The following is a 24980-nucleotide window of genomic DNA, read 5'->3' as shown; positions in this document are numbered from 1 at the left end:
CATAGAAAATCGAAGGCAATTTTCTAATTGGCTTTTGTTTAATTAAGAGCCTGTTTGTTGGAGACAATAGGACCTGGTTTGTTGAACTTGAGAGAGACTTTGTTATGTCTGGGAGGGATGGAGAGATTATAGCTTTTATTGAAAAGGATGGATCACAGACCCACTTTGCCTGAGCAAAGCATGTTGATTGAGGAGAAGCACAACAATGGGGAACCTGCACTAGACATCTTTGTGAAATTCCCAGTGGCGTCTGGTTGAGCAAAAACTTGACCCTAAAACCCTGGTTAAAAGCCTGTACTCTGAGTTCAAATTCCGGCTCTGCCACATACTGGCTCTGAAACTCTGGGCAAGCTACTCAGATGCTCAGTGCCTCAGTTTCCTTCTGTCAAAGGAGGAAAATAATAGGACCTGCCTTGTGGGAATTTTATGAGGATTAAAAGTTAGCATATGCAAGGTGCTTTATATAACACCTGCCACATAGCAGGCATTATTTTATTAGGACTATTTGCTAAATAGCCATATGGATCTTTAAAAGAACTCTAAAAATGTGTTATACTGTTTCGTAACTGTAAGACCTTAGAAAGCAGCAGTGCCCTATTTGATACCCCCATTGTGTGCCTAAGGAGGTGTGTGATTGATACAAAGAGGCTTCCAGGGCATCCTGGGAGCACAATTCAAACAAGCCTGATGATTCTTAACCCATGGGGGGCTTCTCCCTGGTCAACTTCACTAACACATAGCTTTGGGGGGTTGTTCAAACAAGATTCAGAGAAACTAATTTTTCTCATTTGATCTCCTTTTTGTGTATTTATTTTTGGAATAGATTCATAGACCAACACTAGAAATAGCTCTGAAATAAATGCCATATTTTTCTCTCTTATATTTGGCACACTCTCCTTTGTTGGCTGGACCATGCTGTGTAGCAGCTGATATTGATTAGCCTACGTTTTTCTCAAATCAGTTTTTCTGAGGCTATATAAAGTCTAAATGCTGGCAGTACTAAAACAGATGCATTCAATTTATAAACTGGTGGTAAGGAAAAAGGTATGGACAGAAGCATGCTGAAACATATTGTCCAAGCAAGACATTGCCTGCTCTGCCAAATTCAAGTTGCCAGGTCCTGGGCAAGCTTCTTATCTCATCTGAGCTGCAGTTTCCTCGCCAATAAAATTGATGCAGCTGCTGTGGAAAACAGTATGGTGGTTCCTTCAAAAACTAAAAATAGAACTACTGTATGATCCAGCAGTTCCATTCCTGGGTATATATTCGAAGAAAACAAAAACACTAATCAAAAAGATACATGCACCCCAACATTCATAGCAGCATAGCCAAGATATGGAAACGACCAAAGTGCCGTCAACAGATAAATGGATGAAGAAGATGTGGTGTGTAATCTCACACACACACAGTGGAATACTACTCAGCCATTAAAAAGAATAAAATCTTGCCATTTTCAACAACATGGATGGACCTGGAAGGTATTATGCTCAGTGAAATAAGTCAGACGGAGAAAGACAAATACTGTATGCTATCACTTATGTGTGTAATCTGAAAAATAAAACGAATGAATATAACAAAACAGATGCAGACTCACAGATATATAGAGAACACACTGGTAGTTACCAGTGGGGAGAGGGAAGCAGGGAGGGGCAGCATAGGGGTGCAAACTACTATGTATAAAATAAATGAGCTACAAGGACATATTGTACAGCACAGGCAATATAGCCAATATTTTATAAAAACTTTAAATGGAATATAAGCTATAAAAATATTGAATCACTATGTTGTATACCTGAAATTAATATAATATTGTAAATCAACTATATACTTCAATAAAAATTACAGCCAAGAAAAAAATATGAGATAAAAATATCTCCCATAGTTCCACTACCTAGAGATAACCATTTAACATTTTGGAATACTGTACTCCAGAATTAAAAAAATAAAACAGGGTCATATTATTAAAAAACAAATAATAAATAATAAAATAAAATGGGGCTAACAATAGTGCCCACCACCTATCAGATGAGGTAACACATATGAAACCCAAACTAGTGCTAACCCCAAGAAAGTACTCAGCAAATTCTAACATTTTTATGTTACTTGTGTTCATGAAAATCGAACGTATCAAAGTCAAAATAATAAATGTATGCATAATGAGGGAAGTTCTACTATTCTTTTCTTAAGAACTGAAAATATCATAAAATCTTTCATTGCAATTTACTTCTGAGACTAAATCTCTGATCGTTTATTTCCAGCATTTTGATTATCCCCTCACTATTGAATACAGACCTGAGCCTCTTACACCAATGAGTATCAGATTAAAGCTGAAACCCACTTCATTTGATGTGCCCAGTGATTTTCATTTTTGTTACAATTATATTTGTTTTATGAAATATACCTTTCTTATCATAAGTAGTATACTTTTGTATTTTAAAATTTTTCCAACATCTTAACAAACAAATCAGGATAAAATGCTAAAATAAAATATTGAAGTCACTACACTGACCCAACTTGCTATACAGATATGGACAGGAGTGCTCTGGAAATTGTGGAACTGTGGCCAGTAGGCAGCACCACTGTCCTATAATTTTAGATGTTGTTTATTAGCTCATAAAAAAATTTCAAATCAGCATGGAAAAGACAGGTTCTGTGTACTCTTGAATAATGTAGAAAAGTGTGGGTTGTTTGAACCTTGAACAAGTGAACAAAATGTCCTTCCTGTACTTAAATTAGAAAAAATTACAGTTGACCAAAATTTCCCTGGCAAATCAGAGAGCCAAGCTGTTTATTAAGAAATATTCAGGAAGAAAACAAAAATATGTCCTTTCATAAAAATTACCTAGATTATGAGGTAAGAGCAGTTTTCTTTAATATCTCTTTAACTTTTCCATTTCTTGAACATAAGAATGACTTCCCTTAAATCATTAGCCATTTAGATCTGAATTTTCAGGACAGATCTTGGTCATCATTTTAGACAATTAGCGGTGGAGAGTGATTTACTGCCCTGAATAGGGGTCTCGTGGTGTTTACTGAGTGATCTCCAGCATATGGAGAATTTGTTGGGCATATTTATAACTATTGTTTGTCTTTGTGGTTCTTGGCAGAGTGTGGGTGACCACAAGGCCAGAACACTCCCTCCAAGTAGGCAGATGTTAGGACCCTGTGGACCTCTGTGAATTTTATAGAGTGCCTGTGCTCAGAGACCTACAGACTGTGTAAGTCTGGAAAGTTCACAAACACCATGGACAGGTGTGTCCATACCTAACCCTCACACACGAGGATGAGGAAGTTAAGGTGAAAAAAGGTAAATGGCAGAGATGTGGCTTCATCCCAGGTTTTTCTCCCCAAATGCTGTTGGTTCCACTAGAGCACAGCCAATAATGTAAAAATACAGTTTTTACATTATTTTCTTTTCCTGCAGTGTCACATGTCTAAGAATAATCCCATATTTCGATCTTCAGCTGAGTTTCCCAACCCTGGGTCTAGAAGCTGGTTTTGCTCCACTTGTAGAAGGAAGCCCTCATTGCCACCCTGATCAGTTCACAAGGAGATAGCAAATGTCATCCTACTTGATTATTCGGAGCTTGCCTTGTGGTACTTTGGTCTTCTGGAGGGAAATCAGACCTCTGACGGTTGGTGAAATCTGCTGAAGAATTAACCTGATCAAACATTTTGTTTTAATGACAGAATCATGTCAACCCTGCCATGGACTTTACCCAGACACCTCCTGGGATGTTAGCTCTGGACAATATGCTCTACTTTGCCAAGCACCACCAGGATGCCTACATTCGGGTAAGCACGCAGCCCCTTTCAGCTCTTGTAGGTTTCCTACTGAATTCGAATTTCACACTTATGGATATGGAGGGATTACTTTTAGATGAGTGGCCCCAGAGATTGGCTTTTGTCACTTAGTAAAGTAAAAATGAAAATTAAATGAAGTTAAAGAGCACCAAAATAGGGATTTTTAACTTTTAATTTTTTCACATGACATTTAAAAATATATTAGATATTGGAAAAATATTTTATATAGTTCATTTGATTATGACAAAAACTCTTAGCCTTAAATAACAAAGAAGAGAAACAAACTATCTACCAAAAACCTGCATGATCCCAACGTTAGTGAAAAACACTTAGACTTATTTGGCTTCTTGAAAAGAGGCCCAGGATTCTGTCTAGCACTGCTTTGTTCAATCTAATGCTGGAGATACAATCAGATAAACAGAAAGAGAAGTGTGGGAGGGATGGGGAGGGATGAGAAATGCCTTCTCTCATTTCATAACAGATTAGTGAAACTCCAGCTACTAAGGCAATGCCTTTGTGGGTGGGGCTGAGGAAAATAGAAGGTGCCACCTGCCTATGCAGAGCAGGGACGGGAAGGACAAAGTGTGAATGAATTGGAGCATAGGGACAGTGACAGAGAAGGCCTGCGAGTCAAGGCTGCTCCACTGGAGGCCCTGGATTTGTGCTGACCCCTGTCCCCTGTCCCCAGGGAGAGGAGCCCAGATTCAGTTGGGCGAGGGATACAGATCCACGATTGAGATGAAGGAGGATATTAATAAATGGGACAAGGGCATTGGCAAGTGGTTAAAATGATGACTAGATATAAGCTTAGAAAATATTCGATGAATGGATATCCTAATGCAGGAAGAGTAAAGCTGAAATCAGAGTAAGGTATGAGCCTGTGCCTCTGATATTCTCCGTTGGCTCCCTCTTGGCACTGGCTTTCTGGAGACCAGGGTTCAAGACCTGGCACTGTCGTTACCTGGTAATGCAAATGGGGCCATTCCTTTTGACTGGGCTATAGTTTCTTCTCCAAACTAGGGAGCATTAGTCCCTCAAGGAGCATTTGGAAATGTGCGGGCATGTTTTTTCGGTAGTCACCATGCCCATTGGGGTGCTACTGGCCACAGCCCTCTAAAACATGGGACAGCCTGCACCATGAAAAACTGTCCTACTCAGTAATGACCCCTTTGAAAAAAAAAGTCATGCCAGGTCTGAATTCCCTGTAAGCACTATATTTTAACTTTATCTGTTTTTCTATATATGCAATTTGACAAGCTTTGACGTATATTGAAACATTATTTGTACTTTAATTATATGAAGGATTTTATGCATTTCTCTGAATGGTGTTATGTGCTTCTCAGGTATTTGATTAGAAATGCAATTTTCCATAAGAAAATTGTTTTTTCATAAAAGTTTAATTTGGTTTATATGTATATATATTTATTGCACAGATTTTTTTCTAGGAATGTAATCTGCTCTCACAGTAAGTAAATTAATATTTTTGAGATACCTTGTGGTATAGCCTCAGAGAGTTGAGTGTGAAAAGAAGAAGCCTAGCAGAAATTGAATTTAGCATTACCTGATTAATGTTTGTGGATGAATGTTTCTAAAGTTAGAGAGTATTGATTCTGAATGTATTGTTAATTGCATAAGAAGCATATGTCTCAAGAAGAGTAATTTAATATTTTAAGCCCATTTTCTTCACTGTGTTCTCTAAACTGTCATAAGTGAAATTAATACCATGGCAACCTGACAGAACTTTATATCTGATGGGAACTTAAAAGAAAATCCTATTTGAAAAGAAAGGTGTGGACTTTTTTGTCCACATGCAGTTTCTTTCTGGTTAGGCTGAGAAAGGAATGTTTTCTCGAAAGTGTTCCTTTCCTAGTATGTTCTGTGTCCCATCTGACTTTGGGACCATTAAATGCTGCATGGAAAGCTAAAGCTATTTACATGAATGAATGGGGTTAGGGGATCATATATAAAGCTGAGGCATTCTGCAAGGAAGCTTTGTGGTGACTATGAAAACAGATGTCCCAGTGGTAGTGAGATAGTGATGGAGACAATGAAAATGGTCACCCCAGACTGCTAATTAAATTTTGATCTATGAGCTGAGTGATCTTTTCTGAAGCATAAAGAAGGGCTCTTGGTTTTTTAATAAGCTTACATTTTGATGAAATTTCCTTTTTTTGATGAGGTAAATTTCCTGTCTGAATGCAGTTATTCATTTATTATTTATATCTTTCATTCAATAAACACGTATTCTGTACCTAAATCTATAGTCTCACTTTTCACTTTGCCAGTCAGATTTATGGTTGAGATTTTCAAAAGGAATTGTAACACACACACACACACGTGCGCACACACACACACACGTGCACACACACACACATATTCCCTCTTTGCCCTTGACACGCCCACGCCCTCCAGCTATCCTGTTCCCTCAATGTATATTTTTCCAAGTTGTCTTCTTACCCCGTGTTCTAACTCACCTGCCGCTCACTTTTCAACACTTTGCACCCATCACTTTCTAGAAGCTGTTCTCCTGCTACATGGGGAGCTCTCTCCTCTTCCTTCATCTTCTTTGTCCTCCCATGGACACTGGACACTGTTTCCATTGGCCAGTTCTCCCTTTTTGCCTGCAGCCCTTGCTGTCTGTCTTGGTTCTCTCCTTGGCTGCATCTCTTAGTCTCTCTGATGGGTTTCTCTCCCTCTGCCTGCCCATCAAATGCACATAATCCTCACGACTCTGTCTGTGGATCTTTTTTCTTTTTCAGGCACTCAAGCTGCACGTGTTTACTGAGTAACTATCAAATGGCCTGCAGTGAGGGAGGGGATAGAGATTCCCCAAGGAACAAGTCACTCATGAGTCCTGTCATTGAGGATTTTACTGTCTAGCGATGGAAGGAGGGGTAGTTGGAGGAAGAGTTAAATGCCAGCACTTTCCAAGCCACTTAGAATGGATTTTGTTTGGCAGGAGTGATATTGGGGGCACAGAGGAGAGTCATAAACACAGATGTGGGAGTCAGGTCAGTAAAACTTCCTTCAAGAAGTGGCATCTAGGGCTTCCCTGGTGGCGCAGTGGTTGAGAGTCCGCCTGCCGATGCAGGGGACATGGGTTCGTGCCCCGGTCCGGGAGGATCCCACATGCCGCAGAGCGGCTGGGCCCGTGAGCCATGGCCGCTGGGCCTGTGCATCCGGAGCCTGTGCTCTGCTGCGGGAGAGGCCACAACAGTGAGAGGCCCGCGTAACGCAAAAAAAAAAAAAAAAAAAAAAGAGGTGGCATCTAGGGCTTCCCAGGAGGCACAGTGGTTGAGAGTCTGCCTGCCGATGCAGGGGACACGGGTTTGTGCCCCAGTCCGGGAAGATCCCACATGCCGCAGAGCAGCTGGGCCCGTAAGCCATGGCCGCTGAGCCTGCGCGTCCGGAGCCTGTGTTCCACAACAGGAGAGGCCACAACAGTGAGACGCCCACGTACCGGGAAAAAAAAAAAAAAAGAAAATGAAGTGACATCTACACTAAGGCCTGTTGGATAGTACTAGTTATCAGGTGAGGGGAAGGGGGATGTGAGAGAGTACTCCAAGCAGAGGGAAACATGTGAACAGAGGCATAAAGGTGTGTGCTTTGTTCAAGGAACCACAAATAGTACAGCATGGTTAAGACAGGGAGTGGCAAATACAATCATGGCTTGGGAGGCAAATGTGGGCTAGTTCATTAGGGACCCTCCACACTGTATTAAGGTGCTCGCTTGTGCCTTAACCCAAAGGCAGTGAAGAATTTCTGAACTATTTTAAGTAAAGAGGATGAGAGTTAATTTTAGAAAAATCACTCTCCTGCCAGAAAACAAATGTGAGAAATCAAGACTAGCAGCAAAAATAAAATTGGGGAAATTATAGAGAAATGATGGTAACCTGATAAGGGTAGTGGCTGTGACATTGGGGAGAAGCAGTTTGAATGAATTATTTTGGAGCTAAGGTAAACTAGACTCTATCCAAGGAAAAGGGAGATACTGGCTTGAGTGGATGGATGGTGGTGTCATTGATGAACTAGATCTGCGGGTCTGAGGGGTTGGTCATTTGGAGACATCCAGATACTATATGCATATGGGACAACTGTCCAGGTGGATGTTTCTAGTAGGCAGTGAGATATGGGCAGTGGTGGTCAATAAGAACAGCAGGGTCTAGTTCTTAGGTAACAGAATACAGACCAGCAAGCAAAGGAAGAGAGTGTAATTTTTGTTGTTGTTGTTTTGTTTTGTTTTATCTTGTTTTCTTTTTTTCCCCCTTGGGTTTTTTAAAATTTTCTTCTGAATTTTTAGATGTGACCTATCCTTGGCACATCTATCAAGTCATAAAACCGTTTTACCTGATACTTATTTGCAGTTTTCTACACTATATTGAGCAGATAAACATTTCACTGTTTTATAAATTATCATACTGTTTAACCATATCACGATCACTTAGGACTTGCTTCCTTCCCCAGGGACCTAATTTTAAACAGTGGCACTACCTCTTAGAGAAATATTCTGATGTTGAGTCAATATGGAAAAGAACAAACTTAACCCTTTTTGTATATTTTATTTAGTGTGGTGCTATGTTATAAGTAATTTTTTTTTTTTTTTTTTTTTTTTTTTTGGCTACACCACGCGCCTTATGGGATCTCAGTTCCCCAACCAGGGATTGAACCCAGACCACGGCAGTGAAAGCCCGGCATCCTAACCACTAGGGACCAGAGAACTCCCAATGTTTCCTTAATGAGGTTGCCACCGAACTAATTACACAATTTATAAGATCTCAAGCCTTCTAGTAACAAAATTAAAAGTAAATTCTGGAAACGGCTTGTTCTTTATGTGCCCTGAAGTTCTTTGCCTCAACATCCCTCAAAATTTACAGTCAACATCTCATCCAGTTGGAATATATTTGCACACTGGGTGACTGTGATAGAAGAGAATGAATTTCCTGAGAAGGGAAAATAGAAATGCCTTCAAAAGCAAGATTTATTTCAATGGTTTCATGCAGTTGTGAGCCAGGGCACATGTGTTTTTAGTATCATACCAAATCAGAACAGAAATATTTATAATATGTCAAGTAAATGAGATTATGGGAAAAGATGGCTATTTGTACCTAAGAGTTGTTTTCTCAAGGTTCTTTTATGGTAGCCATTTTTAAACAGATGAAAAAATGTCAGTATGTTTACACTATTTTAAAACCTTTCTTCCTCCTCATGATGCATACATAGTAAACAATATTTTTTACAGATAGCTGGGAGAAATAATGGTTTAGACCCTAACTCACTGCTGGGACATGAGAGGCCTTGTTCTTGAGGCAGTACTGACAAGAAAATGCTATGAGATGACCTAGCATGAGAAAAGCTGCCATCTTTTAAGTCTTTACTGTATTTTGAATATTTCACATACATTATTTGTAATCTTCTCTTCAGTGCTCCCAGAGGTGGGAAGATAAGGTAGCTTTGGTACCCCCCTCCTTCCGGTATGTATATCTCTCTGTCCATTGAGGCCCACCTCAGGTTCAAAGTTACTCTAGGGAAACTCTTCAACTTTTCCTATGTCAGAGGGCATAAACATACTTATAATAGCAAACATAGAGCTTGCTGTGAGATAACAAGTATGCTAAACACTTTCATTAATATCTCACAACACCACTGTGAGGTTGACACTGTTATTATTTCCATTTTGTGGATGAGGAAACTGACACACAGCAGGGATTACCCACAGCGAAGGAAGTGCTAGAGCTAAATTTAAGACAAAAGTCTGCTTCCAGTGTCCACACTCTGCATTTTAGGGGTTCATAGATTCATATAGGGGTTGCAGCCACAGTTCAAGTAAGTTCTAAGGATGTATTTTGCTCAACTGGCACAGTACTTTTATTTTTATTTATTTATTTATTTTTTTTTTTTTCGGTACGCAGGCCTCTCACTGTTATGGCCTCTCCTGTTGTGGAGCGCAGGCTCCGGATGCGCAGGCTCAGCGGCCATGGCTCACAGGCGCAGCCGCTCCGTGGCATGTAGGATCTTCCCGGACCGGGGCACGAACCTGTGTCCCCTGCATCGGCAGGTGGACTCTCAACCACTGCACCACCGGGGAAGCCCTGGCATGGTATTTTTAAAGGGAAGAGAATTTGAATTACCTGAACTCCCTTTCCAAATAACCATGAACCCCGGGACTCCCTATTATATTCTGTCTGGCTGCTTTATGAATTCTAGTTATCTGCCTGGTACTTGAGGGGCTTGACTTAGTGGCCATGATATTGATGACCTTTGTGAAGTTCTGAATGCATTGTCAGCACACAGTAGGTGCTTAACTTCTTTTACTTGCCTTTTCCTTTTCCACATAAAGTTGTACTTGATTACTGTCCCTTCTCCTGGGGGTTTCATATTTCTGCACTTAATGTTTGTTGTCTTTCCATCCTTGTTGTCAACTCCCAGAGAGCAGGTGCTTCATCTTGTGTTGGGTATTTGTTCCCTTGCTGAGACTAAAGGACTTTAATTTCAACCTCCCAAGTGTAGAGGAAAAGATTAGGCATGCTTCTCAAATTCTCTGGTTGTAAATATTAAAGAAAAAAGTCATCAGATATTATTACAAATACACAGGCCTACTGTTCTCGGGGCTCTCAGCACAGTCAGCCCTCTGCGCTGTGCGTCAGACCATGCAATGGAGTTCCTGCTGCCCTTTTAAGGGGGACAGAAACCAAGTATCCCTCATGTACTAAGGGGGGTGCTGATGGAGGCAATGCTGAGCCTTTAAAATAAATTAAGGAACTTTTAACATTTCAAGGGGGAAATTGGCAGTTTCCCAAGCGACATAATTACAAGACCGTGTGTAATGTGTAATTAAACTTAACTATGAAGCAAATGATTGGAATAAAGCTTGGTGGCACATCATTTTTTTTTGTTCCCATAGTGCTGACAGATCCTTCCCTCCCCTTGTCCCTGAAATGGCTTCAGCAGCAATTGCTCCTAATTTTTTTTAAATGAAATTATATGTTGCCAGTTAAACACACAGTTTCATGTAAAGGAAACTTTTTTTTTGTTTGTTTGAGTGACATTTTCCTTCTAGGTGATCTGGAGCATAGCATCCATAGAATAACAAAGACCTCAAGGCAAAGCCTTGCTGGGACTTTAAAATGAATCTTTGTCTAATAATTCATTTAAATAGTTTATTCTTTACTTTTAATTTTTTTTTCTTTCTTTGACCAAGGTCCACAGCCTGGAGGCTTGTTTTTATGTAGTTTTCTTTCATGTTTTAAAAATAGTGACATTAATTTTGTTGATTGAGAATAACCAAGCTGTTATTGCCAAACAATCAGGACCCCTTGAGAATGTGAATATGTGTGATTAGCTTTTTACTAATTGCGCTGGCAAGCAGAATTTCTGACTTCGAAAACCAGTGATTTGAATGGAGTGCTTCAGGCCTCAGGATGAGATCATTTTTCAGCATGGGCTTGGTTTTATCTCAGAAGGCCCATCATCAGAGGGAGGGAAGGCAGTTTCCACATCCATTAATGACGGCTGGATATAACAGTGCTTGTACTCTGAGTTCTCACCAGCTGAGTTCGTTTGGTACTGGCTTCAGTACCTGAAGTCTGAAGCAGGTCTAAAACATGGTAGTTACTTGTTTCATTCTCCTTTTCTACTAGCCCAAGCTGGGTATTAAGTTTAGAGTTTTTTACTTAGCTATCTGAGGGTTTTTTGTTTGTTTTTGTTTCTGTTTTTTTAAACTTTAAAACACAGTGAGACTTTAAAACACATTGATGGATTGCTTGAGAAAAAATGTAACCAACCAATAGAATGAACTATATGCAGTTGACACAGTGCAAACCTAGGCCCAGTGTGAATTTCAAGGTTAGAAACTACAGACAGCCTTATGTGTGGTTGACACTGTCCCTCATTAGGGTACCAGCAAAACCCTTAGTCAACAGTGGCTATCCTGGGGTCTCTATCTTAGACCCAGTAATAGCTTCCCATTGTTTCTCCAAACTGATTCTTTCTCAGTCCACATTGTCCATTTTTTTGGTCTCACTAAATTAGTTAAATAAATATTTATTGAGTACCTTCTCAGTGACAAGCTGCCTCCTTTCTGCTGTCATTGACCAAGCTTCCCCCTTTAATTGTGCATTTTCTACCTTCATTGTGGAGGGCTCAGTAGCTGCTGTGCTGCGGGTTTGCTGTGGCTTCTCCCCTTTCTGCTGTAACTGCTGTGCCATGTTGTAGAGCAGAAGTTCCAAGAGCTGCCCTTCACATCTGCCTGTCCCTTTAAGAGGGGAAAGATTTCTGGGAATCTCCTCTCTTCTGTGTGTCTTGAACTGGAAGGTGTTATAGACCTCACTGGCTTTTTAATTCTTTCTAAATAATGGACAACATTTTTTAGGGTAGTTTTAGGTTTACAGAAAAGTTCAGCAGAAAGTACAGAGGGTTCCCACATATCCCCTTTTGTCCCTCTCCCACACACAGTTTCCCACATTATTAACATCTTGCATTAATGTGGTACTTTGTTTGATGTAATGAAACCAATAACCTACAGTCTTGCTATAATTGCCTGTTAGTTACAGGAGGTTTTTTTGTTGTTGTTCCTTTGAAATTTTCTAGATAAACAATCATGTCATCTGTGCACCAGTAATTTTATTTCTTCCTTCCCAATCTCTATACTTTTTGTATCCTTTTCTTATCTTATTGCATTAGCTAGGACTTCCAATAAGAAGTTGAATAGGAGTAGTAAGAAGGAATACCCAGATATTAGGGGGAAAGAGTCAAGTTTTTCATCATTAAGTATGATGTTAGCTGTAGAGTTTTTATAGGTGTTCTTTATCAAGTTGATGAACCTCAGTATTAGTTTGCTAGGACTGCCATAACAAAGCAGTATACACTGGGTGGCTCAGAGAATAGAAATATATCCTTTAGCAATTCTAGAGGCTAGAAGTTTGAGATCAAGGTGCCTGCAGGGTTGGCTCCTCCTGAGGCCTCTCTCCTTGGTTTGCAGACAGCTGCCTACTTGCTGTGTTCTCACGTGGTCATCTTGCTATGCACTCACATCCCTGGTGTCTCTTTCTCTTCGTATAGGGGAATCAGTCATATTGAATTAGGGCTTCATGCTGATGGCCTCATTTTAAATTACTTGCCTCTTTAAAAGCTCTGTCTCCCAATACAGTCACATCGTGGGAGACTGAGGGTTAGATCTTCAGCATACAGATTGTGGGGGGACACAGATCAGTGCATAGCATTCTATCTACCTTGAACATCCCAGGTGATTCCAACCTCTGGGCCTGGTACAGGCATACCTCATTTTATTGCTCTTCACAGATATTGTGTTTTATTACCAGTTGAAGGTTTGTGGCAACCCTGTATTGAGCAAGTCTATTGAGCAGCACCTGTTCGCTCTGTGTTTCTTTGTCACATTTTGGTAATTCTTGCAATATTTCAAACTTTTAAATTATTATTACATTTGTCATGATCATCTGTGATCAGTGATCTTTTTAAAATTTATTTATTTATTTATTTATTTATTTGTGGCTGTGTTGGGTCTTCGTTTCTGTGAGAGGGCTTTCTCCAGTTGTGACGAGCGGGGGCCACTCTTCATCGCGGTGCGCGAGTCTCTCACTATCGTGGCCTCTCTTGTTGCGGAGTGCAGGCTCCAGATGCACAGGCTCAGTAATTGTGGCTCACGGGCCCAGTTGCTCCATGGCATGTGGGATCCTCCCAGACCAGGGCTCGAACCCATGTCCCCTGCGTTGGCAGGCAGATTCTCAACCACTGCGCCACCAGGGAAGCCCTGATCAGTGATCTTTTTTTTTTTTTTTTTTTTCTTTTTGCGGTATGCGGGCCTCTCACTGCCGCGGCCTCTCCCGCTGCGGAGCACAGGCTCCGGACGCGCAGGCCCAGCGGCCACGGCTCACGGGCCCAGCCGCTCCGCGGCATATGGGATCCTCCCAGACCAGGGCACGAACCCGTATCCCCTGCATCGGCAGGCGGACTCCCAACCACTGCGCCACCAGGGAGGCCCATGATCAGTGATCTTTGATGTTTCTATTATAATTGTTTGGGGGCACCACAAACTGCACCGGTATAAGATGGTGAACTTGATAAACACATGTGTTCTGACTGCTCCGCTGACTGACCATTCCCCCATCTCTTTTCCTCTCCTTGGGCCTCCCTATTCCCTGAGACACAACAATATTGAAATTAGGCCAGTTAAATAACCCTACAATGCCCTCTAAGTGTTTAAGTGAAAGGAAGAGTCTCATGTCTCTCACGTTAAATCAAAAGCTACAGATGACTAAGCTTGGTGAGAAAGCCATGTGGAAAGTCAAGATAGGCTGAAAGCTAGTTCTCTTGCACCAAACAGCAAGTTGTAAATGCAAAGGAAAACTTTTTTTTTTTTTTAGCAAAGGAACAAACTTCTTTTTATTGTTGTTATTCCATTGTTTCAGTGTAGTATTCATTTATCTGTTTTTTTCTGCTTTATAACAAATTTAATCAGTTATACATATACATATGTTCCCATATCCCCTCCCTTTAGCGTCTCCCTCCCACCCTCCCTATCCTACCCCTCCAGGCGGTCACAAAGCACCAAGCTGATCTCCCTGTGCTATGCGGCTGCTTCCCACTAGCTATCTACCTTGTGTTTGGTAGTGTATATATGTCTATGCCGCTCTTTCGCTTTGTCACAGCTTACCCTTCCTCCTCCCCATATCCTCAAGTCCATTCTCTAGTAGGTCTGTGTCTTTATTCCTGTCTTACCCCTATGTTCTTCATGACATTTTTTTTCTTAAGTTCCATATATATGTGTCAGCATACAGTATTTGTCTTTCTCTTTCTGACTTACTTCACTCTGTATGACAGACTCTAGGAGGAAAACTTCTTGAAGGAAATAAAACTACAACTCCATTGGACACACATATGATAAGAAAGTGAAACAGCCTTACTGCTGATATGAATAAAGTTTTAGTGGTCTGGATAGAAGATTAAACCAGCGACAGCATTCTATTAAGCCAAAGCCTAATCCATAGTAAGGCCCTAACTTTCTTCAGTTCTGTGAAGGCTGAGAGGGTGAGGAAGCTGCAGAAGAAAAGTTTGAAGCTAGCAGAGTTTGCTTCGTGAGGTTTAAGGCAAGAAGCCATCTCCATAACATCAGCGTGCAAGGTGAAGCAGCAATTGCTGATGTAGAAGCTGCAGCAAGTTATCCAGAAGATTTAGCTAAGATAATGAATGAAGGTGACTCTACCAAACAACAGATTTTCAGCGTAGACAAAATAGCCTTCTATTGGAAGAAGATGTCATCTAGGACTTTCATAGTTAGAAGATAAGTCAATGCCTGGCTTCAAACTTCAAAGGACAGGCTGACTCTCTTGTTAGGGGCTAATGCAGCTGGTGATTTTAAGTTGAAGCCAATGCTTATTTACCATTATGAAAATCCTAGGGCCCTTAAGAATTATGCTAAGTTGACTCTGCCTGTGTTCTATAAATGCAAGAAAAAAACCTGGCTGGCAGCATATCTGTTTACAACATGGTCTCCTGAATATTTTAAGCTCACTGTTGACACCTACTACTCAGAAAAAAATGTTCATTTCGAAATATTTCTGCTTATCGACACTGCACTTGGTCACCCAAGAATTCTGATGGAGATTAACGTTTTTTTCACGTGTGCTAACACAACATCCATTCTGCAGCCCATGGATTAAGGGGTAATTTCCATTTTCAAGTCCTGTTGTTCAAGAAATACATTTTTGTGAGGCTATAGCTGCCATTGATAGTGATTCCTCTGATGGGTCTGGGCAAATAAACTGAAAAGTTTCTGGAAAGGATTTGCCATTCTAGATACCATTAAGAACATTGTGGGGCTTCCCTGGTGGCGCAGTGGTTGAGAGTCCGCCTGCCGACACAGGGGACACAGGTTCGTGCCCCGGTCCGGGAAGATCCCACATGCCGCGGCGCGGCTGGGCCCGTGAGCCATGGCCGCTGAGCCTGTGCGTCCGGAGCCTGTGCTCCGCAATGGGAGAGGCCACAACAGTGAGAGGCCCGCGTACCGCAAAAAAAAAAAAAAAAAAAAAAAAGGACATTGTGATTCATGGGAAGAGGTCAAAATGTCAACATTAACAGGAGTTTGGAAGAAGCTGATTCCAGCCTTCATGCATGACTTTGAGGGGTTCAAGACTTCAGTGGAGGAAGTAACTGCAGATGTGGTGGAATCAACAGGAGAACTAGAATTAGACGTGGAGCCTGAAGATGTGACTGAATTGCTGCAATCTCATGATAAAACTTTAGCAGATGAGAAGTTACTTCTTATGGATGAGCAAAGAAAGTAGTTTCCTGAGGTGGAATCTATTCCTGATGAAGATGCTGTGAAGATTATTGAAAAGACAATATAGGATTTAGAATATTACACAAACTTAATTGATAAAGCAGTGGCAGGCTTTGATAGAACTGACTCCAATTTTGAAAGAAGTTCTGCTGTGAGTGAAATGCTATCAGACAGCATTGCATGGTACAGAGAAGTCATTCATGAAAGGAAGAATCAATCAATGGGGCCAATTTCATTGTTGTCTCATTTTAAGAAATTATCACAGTCACCCCAACCTTCAGCAACACCACTCTGATCAGTCAGCAGCCATCAACATCAAGGCAAGACACTCCACCAACAAAAAGATTAGGCTCAGATGCTGGTGAAGCCTCAGATGCTGGTCAGCATTTTTTAGCAGTAGAGTGTTTTTTAATTAAAGATGACATTGTTTTGCACATTTAATAGACTGCAGTGTAGTGTAAACATAACTTTTATGTGCACTGGGAAACCAAAAAATTTGTGTGACTCACTTTATTTTGATATTCGCTTTATTGCAGTTTGGAACCAAACCTATAATATCTCCAAGGTATGTCTGTACTTGCTTCTTCGTCTCCAGGGAATCTGCTCCCCAGTTAGCCAGGGAGCTTCTTCCCTCGCTTGCTGTAGGCTCAGGGTGGCCTTTCTTCACCAGCAAATATAAAGCCGTAATTTCATCCCTTTACTCCCTGTCCATCTTACCTCTTTTGTTTTGCTCCAAATGTAATGCTTGTTTACATACTCTAAATTTACCTTTGTGTCTATTCCCTGTTTACCTGTACAAGTGTGTAAGCTCCATGAGGGCAGGGACTGTGTACTGCGTCTCTCCTGTGCCCCAGTGCCAGCGCAGTGGCGGACACACAGAAGGCACTCAGCACATATCTGTTAAATCGGTATCCGAATTGAGTGCGTTCTGGTGTTCTGCCTTCTGGCCGGATCGCCAGTCACCCCAAGGTAGGATACCACAGAACAGATTTTTATCTGGAATATGCTATAATCTCCCTGGCTGCGGCTGTCCTTCTGGCCTTTGTCCATTCTGGAATGGAAACCAAATTAGCAGTTATATTGGTGTGGCCCAAAATGGGCTTGCCCCAGATATGCTGATGCTTATACTTGGGTGAATCACTGCTGACTTTCATTTTTAAATTGTATTCATGTGACCAGAGTCCAGCCAGTATTAGCAATCTGCCTACCAAATCAGAAGGCAATTGTATTGGTATAATAGAATTTAGGTGGTAGTGTTCCTGAATGTTTCATTGTATTCGGTTAAAAATAGCTTTCTCCTCTTAAGAACTAGGCAATACACCTGGTACACCCAGGAGTGTTTGACACTGTCAGGTAACTTTATTTTTACATTGACCTTAATTTTATTGACTTTTCCTCTGCCTTGGTAAAACCCAAGTTTCCAAAATTTGGTATACATCATAAATCATCGACAATATTTTTCTTACATTTGATAGAGCAACTGAAACACTGTTAGTAACAGATATAACAGCCCTGACAACTAATTTGTCTCTGGCTGGTTTATCAAATGCTATTCTGTACATAAGTACAAGCGTCCTTGAACTTGGTGGCCTTTAGAAGACGCTGATATATGTTATTCATACCTGTCTACAAACTTGTGATTATTACCAAGATCAGGGAAGTCAGTTTGACTGAACTTTCATATCTTGAATGGTGATGCTTTTGTGCCACAGGGCTCTTGCACATGCTGTTCCTGTTGTGTCAGCCCCCCTTTTCTCTGCCCATACTTACTTGCCCACGTAACTCTCATTCATTCTTTAGGACTTCATTCTGAAGGCTCCTCTTTTATTGCTTTTCTTTCCTTGTTACTTCCTTTATAGCACTGACTCAACTTGGAATTATATAATTACATGTTTTATTATTTGATCATTATTTCTCTCAAACATGACATTTTTGAGCAGAGACCTTTTACCTCTTTTTTTTTTTTTTTTGGTCTTTTGTCCTCACTGTCTAGCACTGAGACATTTAAATTATTCGCTAAACGAAAGATTAAAGAGTTGATATGTCGAATCCCTGACCAGTGTTACTTCTCTGTTTTCCCCTCGGAAGTCCTTCATGGCCATATGTGATATTTGTCAGAGAATCAAAACTGAAATGAGACTTGGAAGAAATCTGCCTTTCAATGGGTGGGGTCATTGAAATGGCCACAGTTCGTTAGAACTGATGAGCTACATGGTATCAAGCCTCACCTAAAATCTTAGTTATGAAAGCCATGAGAATAAGTGTATGTTACATGAGTAGACATGGGTTCTGTATAAGAAAATGACTAAGAGAACCTGCCCCCATTCACGCAAACCCAGATTCTGGGTCCCCCTTCATGGTAACAGGAGGGTGAGGAGTGGAGCATGAGGGGTATGTGGAGGGCACGTTCCTTTGCTATGGAAGTTGGCTTCCTATCATCTCAGACAATTTTTCCTGCTGGTTTTCATCCTCAGCATTACAGGAAATGTGTTTTTTTGTTTTTTGTTTTTTGGGTTTTTTTTGCCTTATGCGGGCCTCTCACTGTTGTGGCCTCTCCCGTTGCGGAGCACAGGCTCCAGACGGGCAGGCTCAGCAGCCATGGCTCACGGACCCAGCTGCTCCGCTGCATGTGGGATCTTCCCGGACTGGGGCACGAACCCGCGTCCCCTGCATCGGCAGGCGGACTCTCAACCATTGCACCACCAGGGAAGCCTACAGGAAGTGTTTATAGCAAATAATTGCCAAGTGTTTTCCATAAACATACAACTAAGGACATTTTTCCCACATTCCAACTCTCTGTAAATGTTTGTTTTCCCAATGCACAAAGAAGGTGAGTATGCAGTTTCCTTAAGCAGGCCTTTGATATGTGGGCTTTGGCCCAGAGAGAGTTCCCTTCTGAGTTTGTCCTTCTTCTGGCCATGTTGTCCCTGCACAAGCAGTAGACTCAGAGAGTTTCTAAATGAGTTTTCTTCCACAGCTTGGATTCCTAGCCACACGGCTGGACTCCAGGTAACTTCTGGGTCCTGAGCACCCCCTCAGTGAAGGACAGGGTGAGGTCAGAGGTTGCTGGGAGCATCACAGAAGTCATTGCTTCTGATAAAATCCACAGGGAAATACAATGGGGAATGTGGATGACAGGGGATAAGGAGATAATTGGAACTCAGGATGCACGTGAATGTATATAAATAATAGATTATGGAAATTCTCATATTAAAACCAGGCAAGGGTCTTCCCTGGTGGCACAGTGGTTAAGAATCCGCCTGCCAATGCAGGGGGCACGGGTTCGAGCTCTGGTCCGGAAAGATCCCACATGCCACAGAGCAGCTAAGCCCGTGTGCCACAACTACTGAGCCTGCGCTCTAGAGCCACAACTACTGAACCCATGTGCCTAGAGCTTGTGCTCCACAACAAGAGAAGCCACAGCAATGAGAAGCCCGCACACCGCAACGAAGAGTAGCCCCCGCTCGCCGCAACTAGAGAAACCCCACGCGCAGCAGCGAAGACCCAATGCAGCCAAAAAAAAAACCAGGCAAGCTAGTGTTCATTGTTCATTAATAAGCGCCTAGTGTATGCTGCAGTGTGGGGAATTCACAGGTGACTGAGATACGGTTCCTGACCTCAAGGGCTCAACCCCACCAGAGGAAGTAAGACATATATTTCACCACAATTTGGAGCAGAAAGTGAGGATTGCTGTGAGAAAGATATAGATAAAGGACTGTGGGTTTTTAGACAAAGGAATTTCATTAGGTTTTATGAAGAAGGTGACACTGGCTTGGGGCCAAAGGAGAAGGACAATTTAGACACGCACGGGAGGTGAGGTAGGGGTGGATGGGTGTCAGAGGAAGCAATTCCCATAGAAGGAATCACATATGGACCTACCACTGTAGGAGGGCTGTCTCACAGCAGAGAGCTCTCGTTTGGCAGAATTAGTCAAAATTTGGGATGCTTATATAGAATTAGATATAATGAGATAAATTCCTTTTAAAAAGCGAGATTTAATAGAAGAAAGATTTCCTTTTCACATGCCTTTAACTTGAAGGAAAACAATGTATGGCTTAATTTCTTAATTAGGTTCCAAAAAATAATTTTTCCATTGCAGCTAATTAAATATGTGTATAATTGGAAAATTGACATTTTTTGTTTGAAAATGTTTCTGCAAAGGCAGATTATTATTGTTCAGAAGTGGGTGATGGAAAATATTTCTCTCTTCCTCACCTTTTCATCCCCTCATGTCCATTCTCCCAAACCAGAGTGAATTTATAAATCTGTGAGCCAAGTGAGAAAATGAAAAAAAAAGTCAGGTGTGATCTGACTTACAGGAATCCATTTTACCACTAGCTCTCTGAGAATGTGTTTGCTTAGTAAAGTGAGTTACATCCAAATATGTTTCAGACAAATATATGTGGAGTGTAACATAGCTTTAAGACTGCAATAACTGTTAAGACAAGTGGTGACAATTTCTCAGTAAGAAATCAGGCTTGAGAAACGTCAAGGCTAATTTTTCATCCAATGGTGACTGTCAGACAGTGCCAAACATCTTGGTGTCTTTGTATTCCATTGAAGGAGACAGGAGGCATTTGTATTCAGTAATGCAACGTTGAGTGAGTCAAAATTCTGACTTGTGATCGTGTGATTTATTGCTAATATTGCCCAAGATACAGAGGGGCTTCTCTGCCTTCATTCGGTATCCATTTCCCAGTTGCAATTAATCTTTATTACAGTCCATAGCTCACCTCACCTGGTTTGGAATGTTAAAAAGATGCCTTGGAAGAGAGTCTGGAATCAGTTTCTTCTCCTTCAAGTTTTACCCTGTTGATGAAGCTTAGCCTGCCTGCCCACTGCATTTCACATGAACCTTCATCCCAGAAAGTCGTACTTCCTTGTAAAAAATGCAGACAATTTAGAAGGACACAGAAGAGGTACATAGCAAATGAAAGTCTGTCCGCCCTGCAAATCCCATCCCCATATGTCTTCCAAATAGACTGCAAGCCCCTAAAGATGGTATTTTACTTATATTTGTATTTTTAGCATCCAGCAAGTTACTTAGCAATAATCAAGGCTTAAAGAAATGCTTTGTTGGATAAATGAATCAATCAAAGGGTGTGGAGGAGAGTGGGGCTAGAATTTCCGTGGTAGATTTGGAGGAGTATAGTATTTTGCTTTTCAAAATGTGGTGCTTGGACCAGCAGCATCAGCATCTTCTGGGATCTGGTTAGAAATGCAGGACCTCAGGCTTACCCCAGGCTACTGGATCAGAATCTGCATTTTAACAAGATCTTCAGGTGATCAGTGAGTGCTTTATAGCTTGAGCCAACTTACGGTTGTCCTTTGTATATCTGCAATATCATTAAAATGTGAGCTTTCACAAATAAATGCAAGGAAAGGCATGTGATTTGCATTTAAGCAGTATGCAGTGGAGGCCTTATCCATCAGTGTATACCGAAGGAATCTGTAAGGGCTTCATGCGTCACTCCCTGGGTGTGAAGCTGTCCTTGGGTGTGGCTGTCCTTGGATGTCCTGTAGGACTGTCATTCTGGGCCATTTCCAGACCATCACCGCTAGGGCCAAATCTGGTCAGTCCTAAACCCCAGTCTGAAATAGACACATTTCACTTCACCCAAGAAACAGTTTAAACCACAGTGTAGAAATCACATAGAAACCTTGCTTGTTGACTCAGGATGCTGGCACATCACATTTAAACTGCTAGACAGCAGGCATGTTATTCAATGCCCAAGGTATGGTTTCCTCATCTGTAACATGTCCTGCTTTGATGACTTATGAGGACTAAAGGAGTTAAACACTTGAGAGTTTGCACATGGTAATCAGTCCATATGTATTCACTCTATTTTTAATTGAGGCAAAATTCACACAACATAAAGTTAACCATTTCAAAGTGAACTATTCAGTGACATTTGGTACATTCATGGTATGTTGTGCAAACGTCACCTCTACCTAGTTCCAGACATAAATTATCATCACCCTGAAAGGAAACCATGTACCCATTAAGCAGTTGTTTCCCATTCTCCATTCCCACAACCCCTGGCCACTACCAATCTGCATTCTCTTTCTATGGATTTTAACTCTTACTAATGATATTTTTATTAGTCACAGAAAAAACAAACAAACAAACCCAAAAAACTCAGATTTATTTCTTCTTCTGTCTACTTTCATTGCTTTCCACGTCCTGAAAAACAGGAGGTTTGCTAATGATGGAAACTGGAAGTAGAGATGTGATATAACTTTAAAGCAGTGGTTCATAAAGTGTGGTCCCAAATTAGCAGCATACACATTACCTGGGAACTTGTTAGAAATGCAGATTCTTGGGTTTGCCCCAGAACAGCTGAATCATAACTCTGGGGGTGGGGCCCAGCAATCTGTGCTTTAATAAGCTTCCAGATGATTCTAATGCATGCTTCCGTTAGAGAACAGTTGCTTTAAATAAACCAGATATTACCTCTCCAAGCCTCTAGGGATGCCTACAAGTGCCTTCACACACACCTGTACCATCCTTGGGCCCAGGAAGACATGTACTGGCCTAGGAGAGGAGGTCTTCCAGCCCTGTTTCTTTGATGCAGGCATCAGCTAGGGAATCTTTCCTGCTATCCTCTGGCCTTTGGAACAGTCAACAGAGCTGTTGCCTAGGCTTCCTCCAGTGACATCAGGGTTACTGTGCAGGCACAGGCACAAATACAAGTCATCCCTGCTGTTATTTAATCCTTTCCCCTCTTGGTGCTACTTCATACTCAAAGGGAGGACTTTTCAGCAACGTGTGGATGTGAGTGCTTGCTGTATTTCACACATCCTGCTTTTGTTGCACTATATCAAAGTGCAGGCAGCATTTCTTTTTGGTTGATTAATGTTCAATTCGAGGTCTATTATGAACCTCCAGGCTTTAATTACTACACCGTTACCCAGTCAATTCCTTGCCATTTTATATTTATGGCCTTTATTATGCCTCTGCATGTGCAATTGCCTAATTTTATTCTGGAAGAATTTCACCTCATTAGCTGGGTTTTATACCATTCTTCTCATTTGTCCATATTGTTATTTATCTCGGTTCCTTGTGTGTGCTTTCCATCTTATTTTTTCACCAATCTGACCCTTTGTACATACTTTTTCTCCTTTTCCTGGGATGCATTGTTCTTTTGCCCTTGGAAACAGCTCTTCAGGTTTTTGCAAACTCTTCTCTGGGTGGTTTTTTCCCTGGTGATCTGTTATACTCACTCTTAACTGGTTTTTCCGTCTGGATTGCTTGGTGTCATTGGCCCTTCCAAAGGCCTGGAGGCCCAGCTCTTCAGCCCTGGACATACCATGGACAGTGGTTTCTCTCTAAAGGGCCAATTAAGGATCAGGGAAGAAGCTTTTTTCTTTTTTAAAGACTATGCTGCTAAAAATAATTTTTAAAAGACCTCTAAAATGCCTTACTAACACTCCCTATCTCAATCCCCCCAGTGCCTCAGAAGAATTTAGAGTTTGGTTTGCTTGCTTTTATATTTTCTTACGTTCCATCCCAGACCTGCTGAAACAAACTCCGGGGAGCAAGCCAGCAGTCTGGGTTTTATAAGCCCCCAGATGATTCTGATGCCCACTCAAGTTTGAGAGCCACTGTTCTAAACAGATGCTGAAAGAAGTTCAGGAAACCCACCTAGGTCAGAAATAGCATTTATTCCACCTGAGTCCTTACTTTGCCAAAGAGCAAGATTAATAATTTCGATAGCAGTTGTGTTTGGGTTTTTGTTGTGTGTGGTTTTTATCAACATCCTTGCCCTAGAGTTATAAGAATATTTCTGTAAATCAAGAGCTCATGTAATTATTATAGCAATAGTAGATCAGTCATCTCCCCCATTGAGTATTTGAGATGTCTCAGGCACTAAGAGATCTTTACCTCCATTTTTTATTTTCATTTAATCTTTACAGCCCTTTGTAGGTTGGTATTCCTGTTCCCATTTTTATAGGTGGAAATTCACGTTAAGGAATGTGTGTCAAGTCACCAAGTCTGTTAGATGTAGATCTAGGAAAATCATCTCTGTCCAGAGCCACATTATCCAGTCATCTGCTACCATGTTAAGGACTTTCCTGATCAAAGCTTTATTATTATTATTTCATCCTCTCCTTTTTCAGTAAGCGTAGGTATCATGTGTTTCAGTAGGAATCAGTAACCAGGAATGTGTGCTCTAGGGTTAGGCCACCTAAGTTCCTGAGCTGGGTCTGTTTATTTCTGTGCTATGTGAACCTTGGGCAAATTATACAACATCTTTTTGCTTCAGTTTCTCCATCTGTAAAGTGGGATAGTGCAGTATTTCTGTCATGTGGTAGTACATGTACCTTAAATGAGATAATGAGTGAAAACACTTAGAACGAGACCTGGGAAATAAATGCTCTTGATAAATATTAGCTGCTGTTTCTCTTTCTCTGCCCTCTTGTCTGTGCCGTTAAAGCTCTTTACTTTGGGGCTCACTATCCTTATCTGTGAAGAAGGAGTGGTGGATCAGGTGGACTAACAGCCTGGAATTATGATTTTTTCTGGTTTATTTTCCTGCTTGGCATAGTTTCTATAATTTTAATGTTCTTTGTTCTCTGCCCACTTAAAATCATATTAAGGCTTTGGCATGTTTATTTGATTTTAGGGACTTGCTCAAAATTCATGATCACGATTAAGCTCTTGTGCAACCCCCTAGAGGCAGCTCAGTGCTCTTTCTAAAGCTTCTCTCTGGCTTTCTGAGACCAATCACCATTAACATTAGTACCAAAGGGAACATAGAAGGTGGCTCCCTCTTGGCCCGCAAGTCTCTGTGAGAGGACCCCACTGTGGCCTTACACGTTGACTTCAGAAGATGTCTGTGTCTTGATGATGAGATCTAAGGGCTAACACTTCACTCTG

At 41.3% G+C, this 24980-nt stretch overlaps 1 protein-coding gene across 9 annotated transcripts in view; it reads left to right on the top strand.

Annotated features, from left to right (window-relative positions):
• Window positions 1–24980, top strand: part of ELMO1 (engulfment and cell motility 1) — a 596918-nt gene that overhangs the window by 299570 nt on the left and 272368 nt on the right. For all 9 annotated transcript variants that reach the window (XM_082632561.1, XM_082632562.1, XM_082632557.1 and 6 more), the window contains one exon: window positions 3691–3795. In XM_082632561.1, coding sequence (XP_082488687.1) covers window positions 3691–3795 — 105 coding nt within the window. The remainder of the gene's footprint in view (window positions 1–3690; window positions 3796–24980) is intronic.

The sequence above is a fragment of the Mesoplodon mirus genome (assembly GCF_964341445.2).
Source record: "Mesoplodon mirus genome assembly, chromosome: 9".
NCBI lineage: Eukaryota > Metazoa > Chordata > Mammalia > Artiodactyla > Ziphiidae > Mesoplodon > Mesoplodon mirus.
Note: the sequence above shows the minus strand (reverse complement) of the source record. Positions and strands in the feature narration are given on the sequence as shown.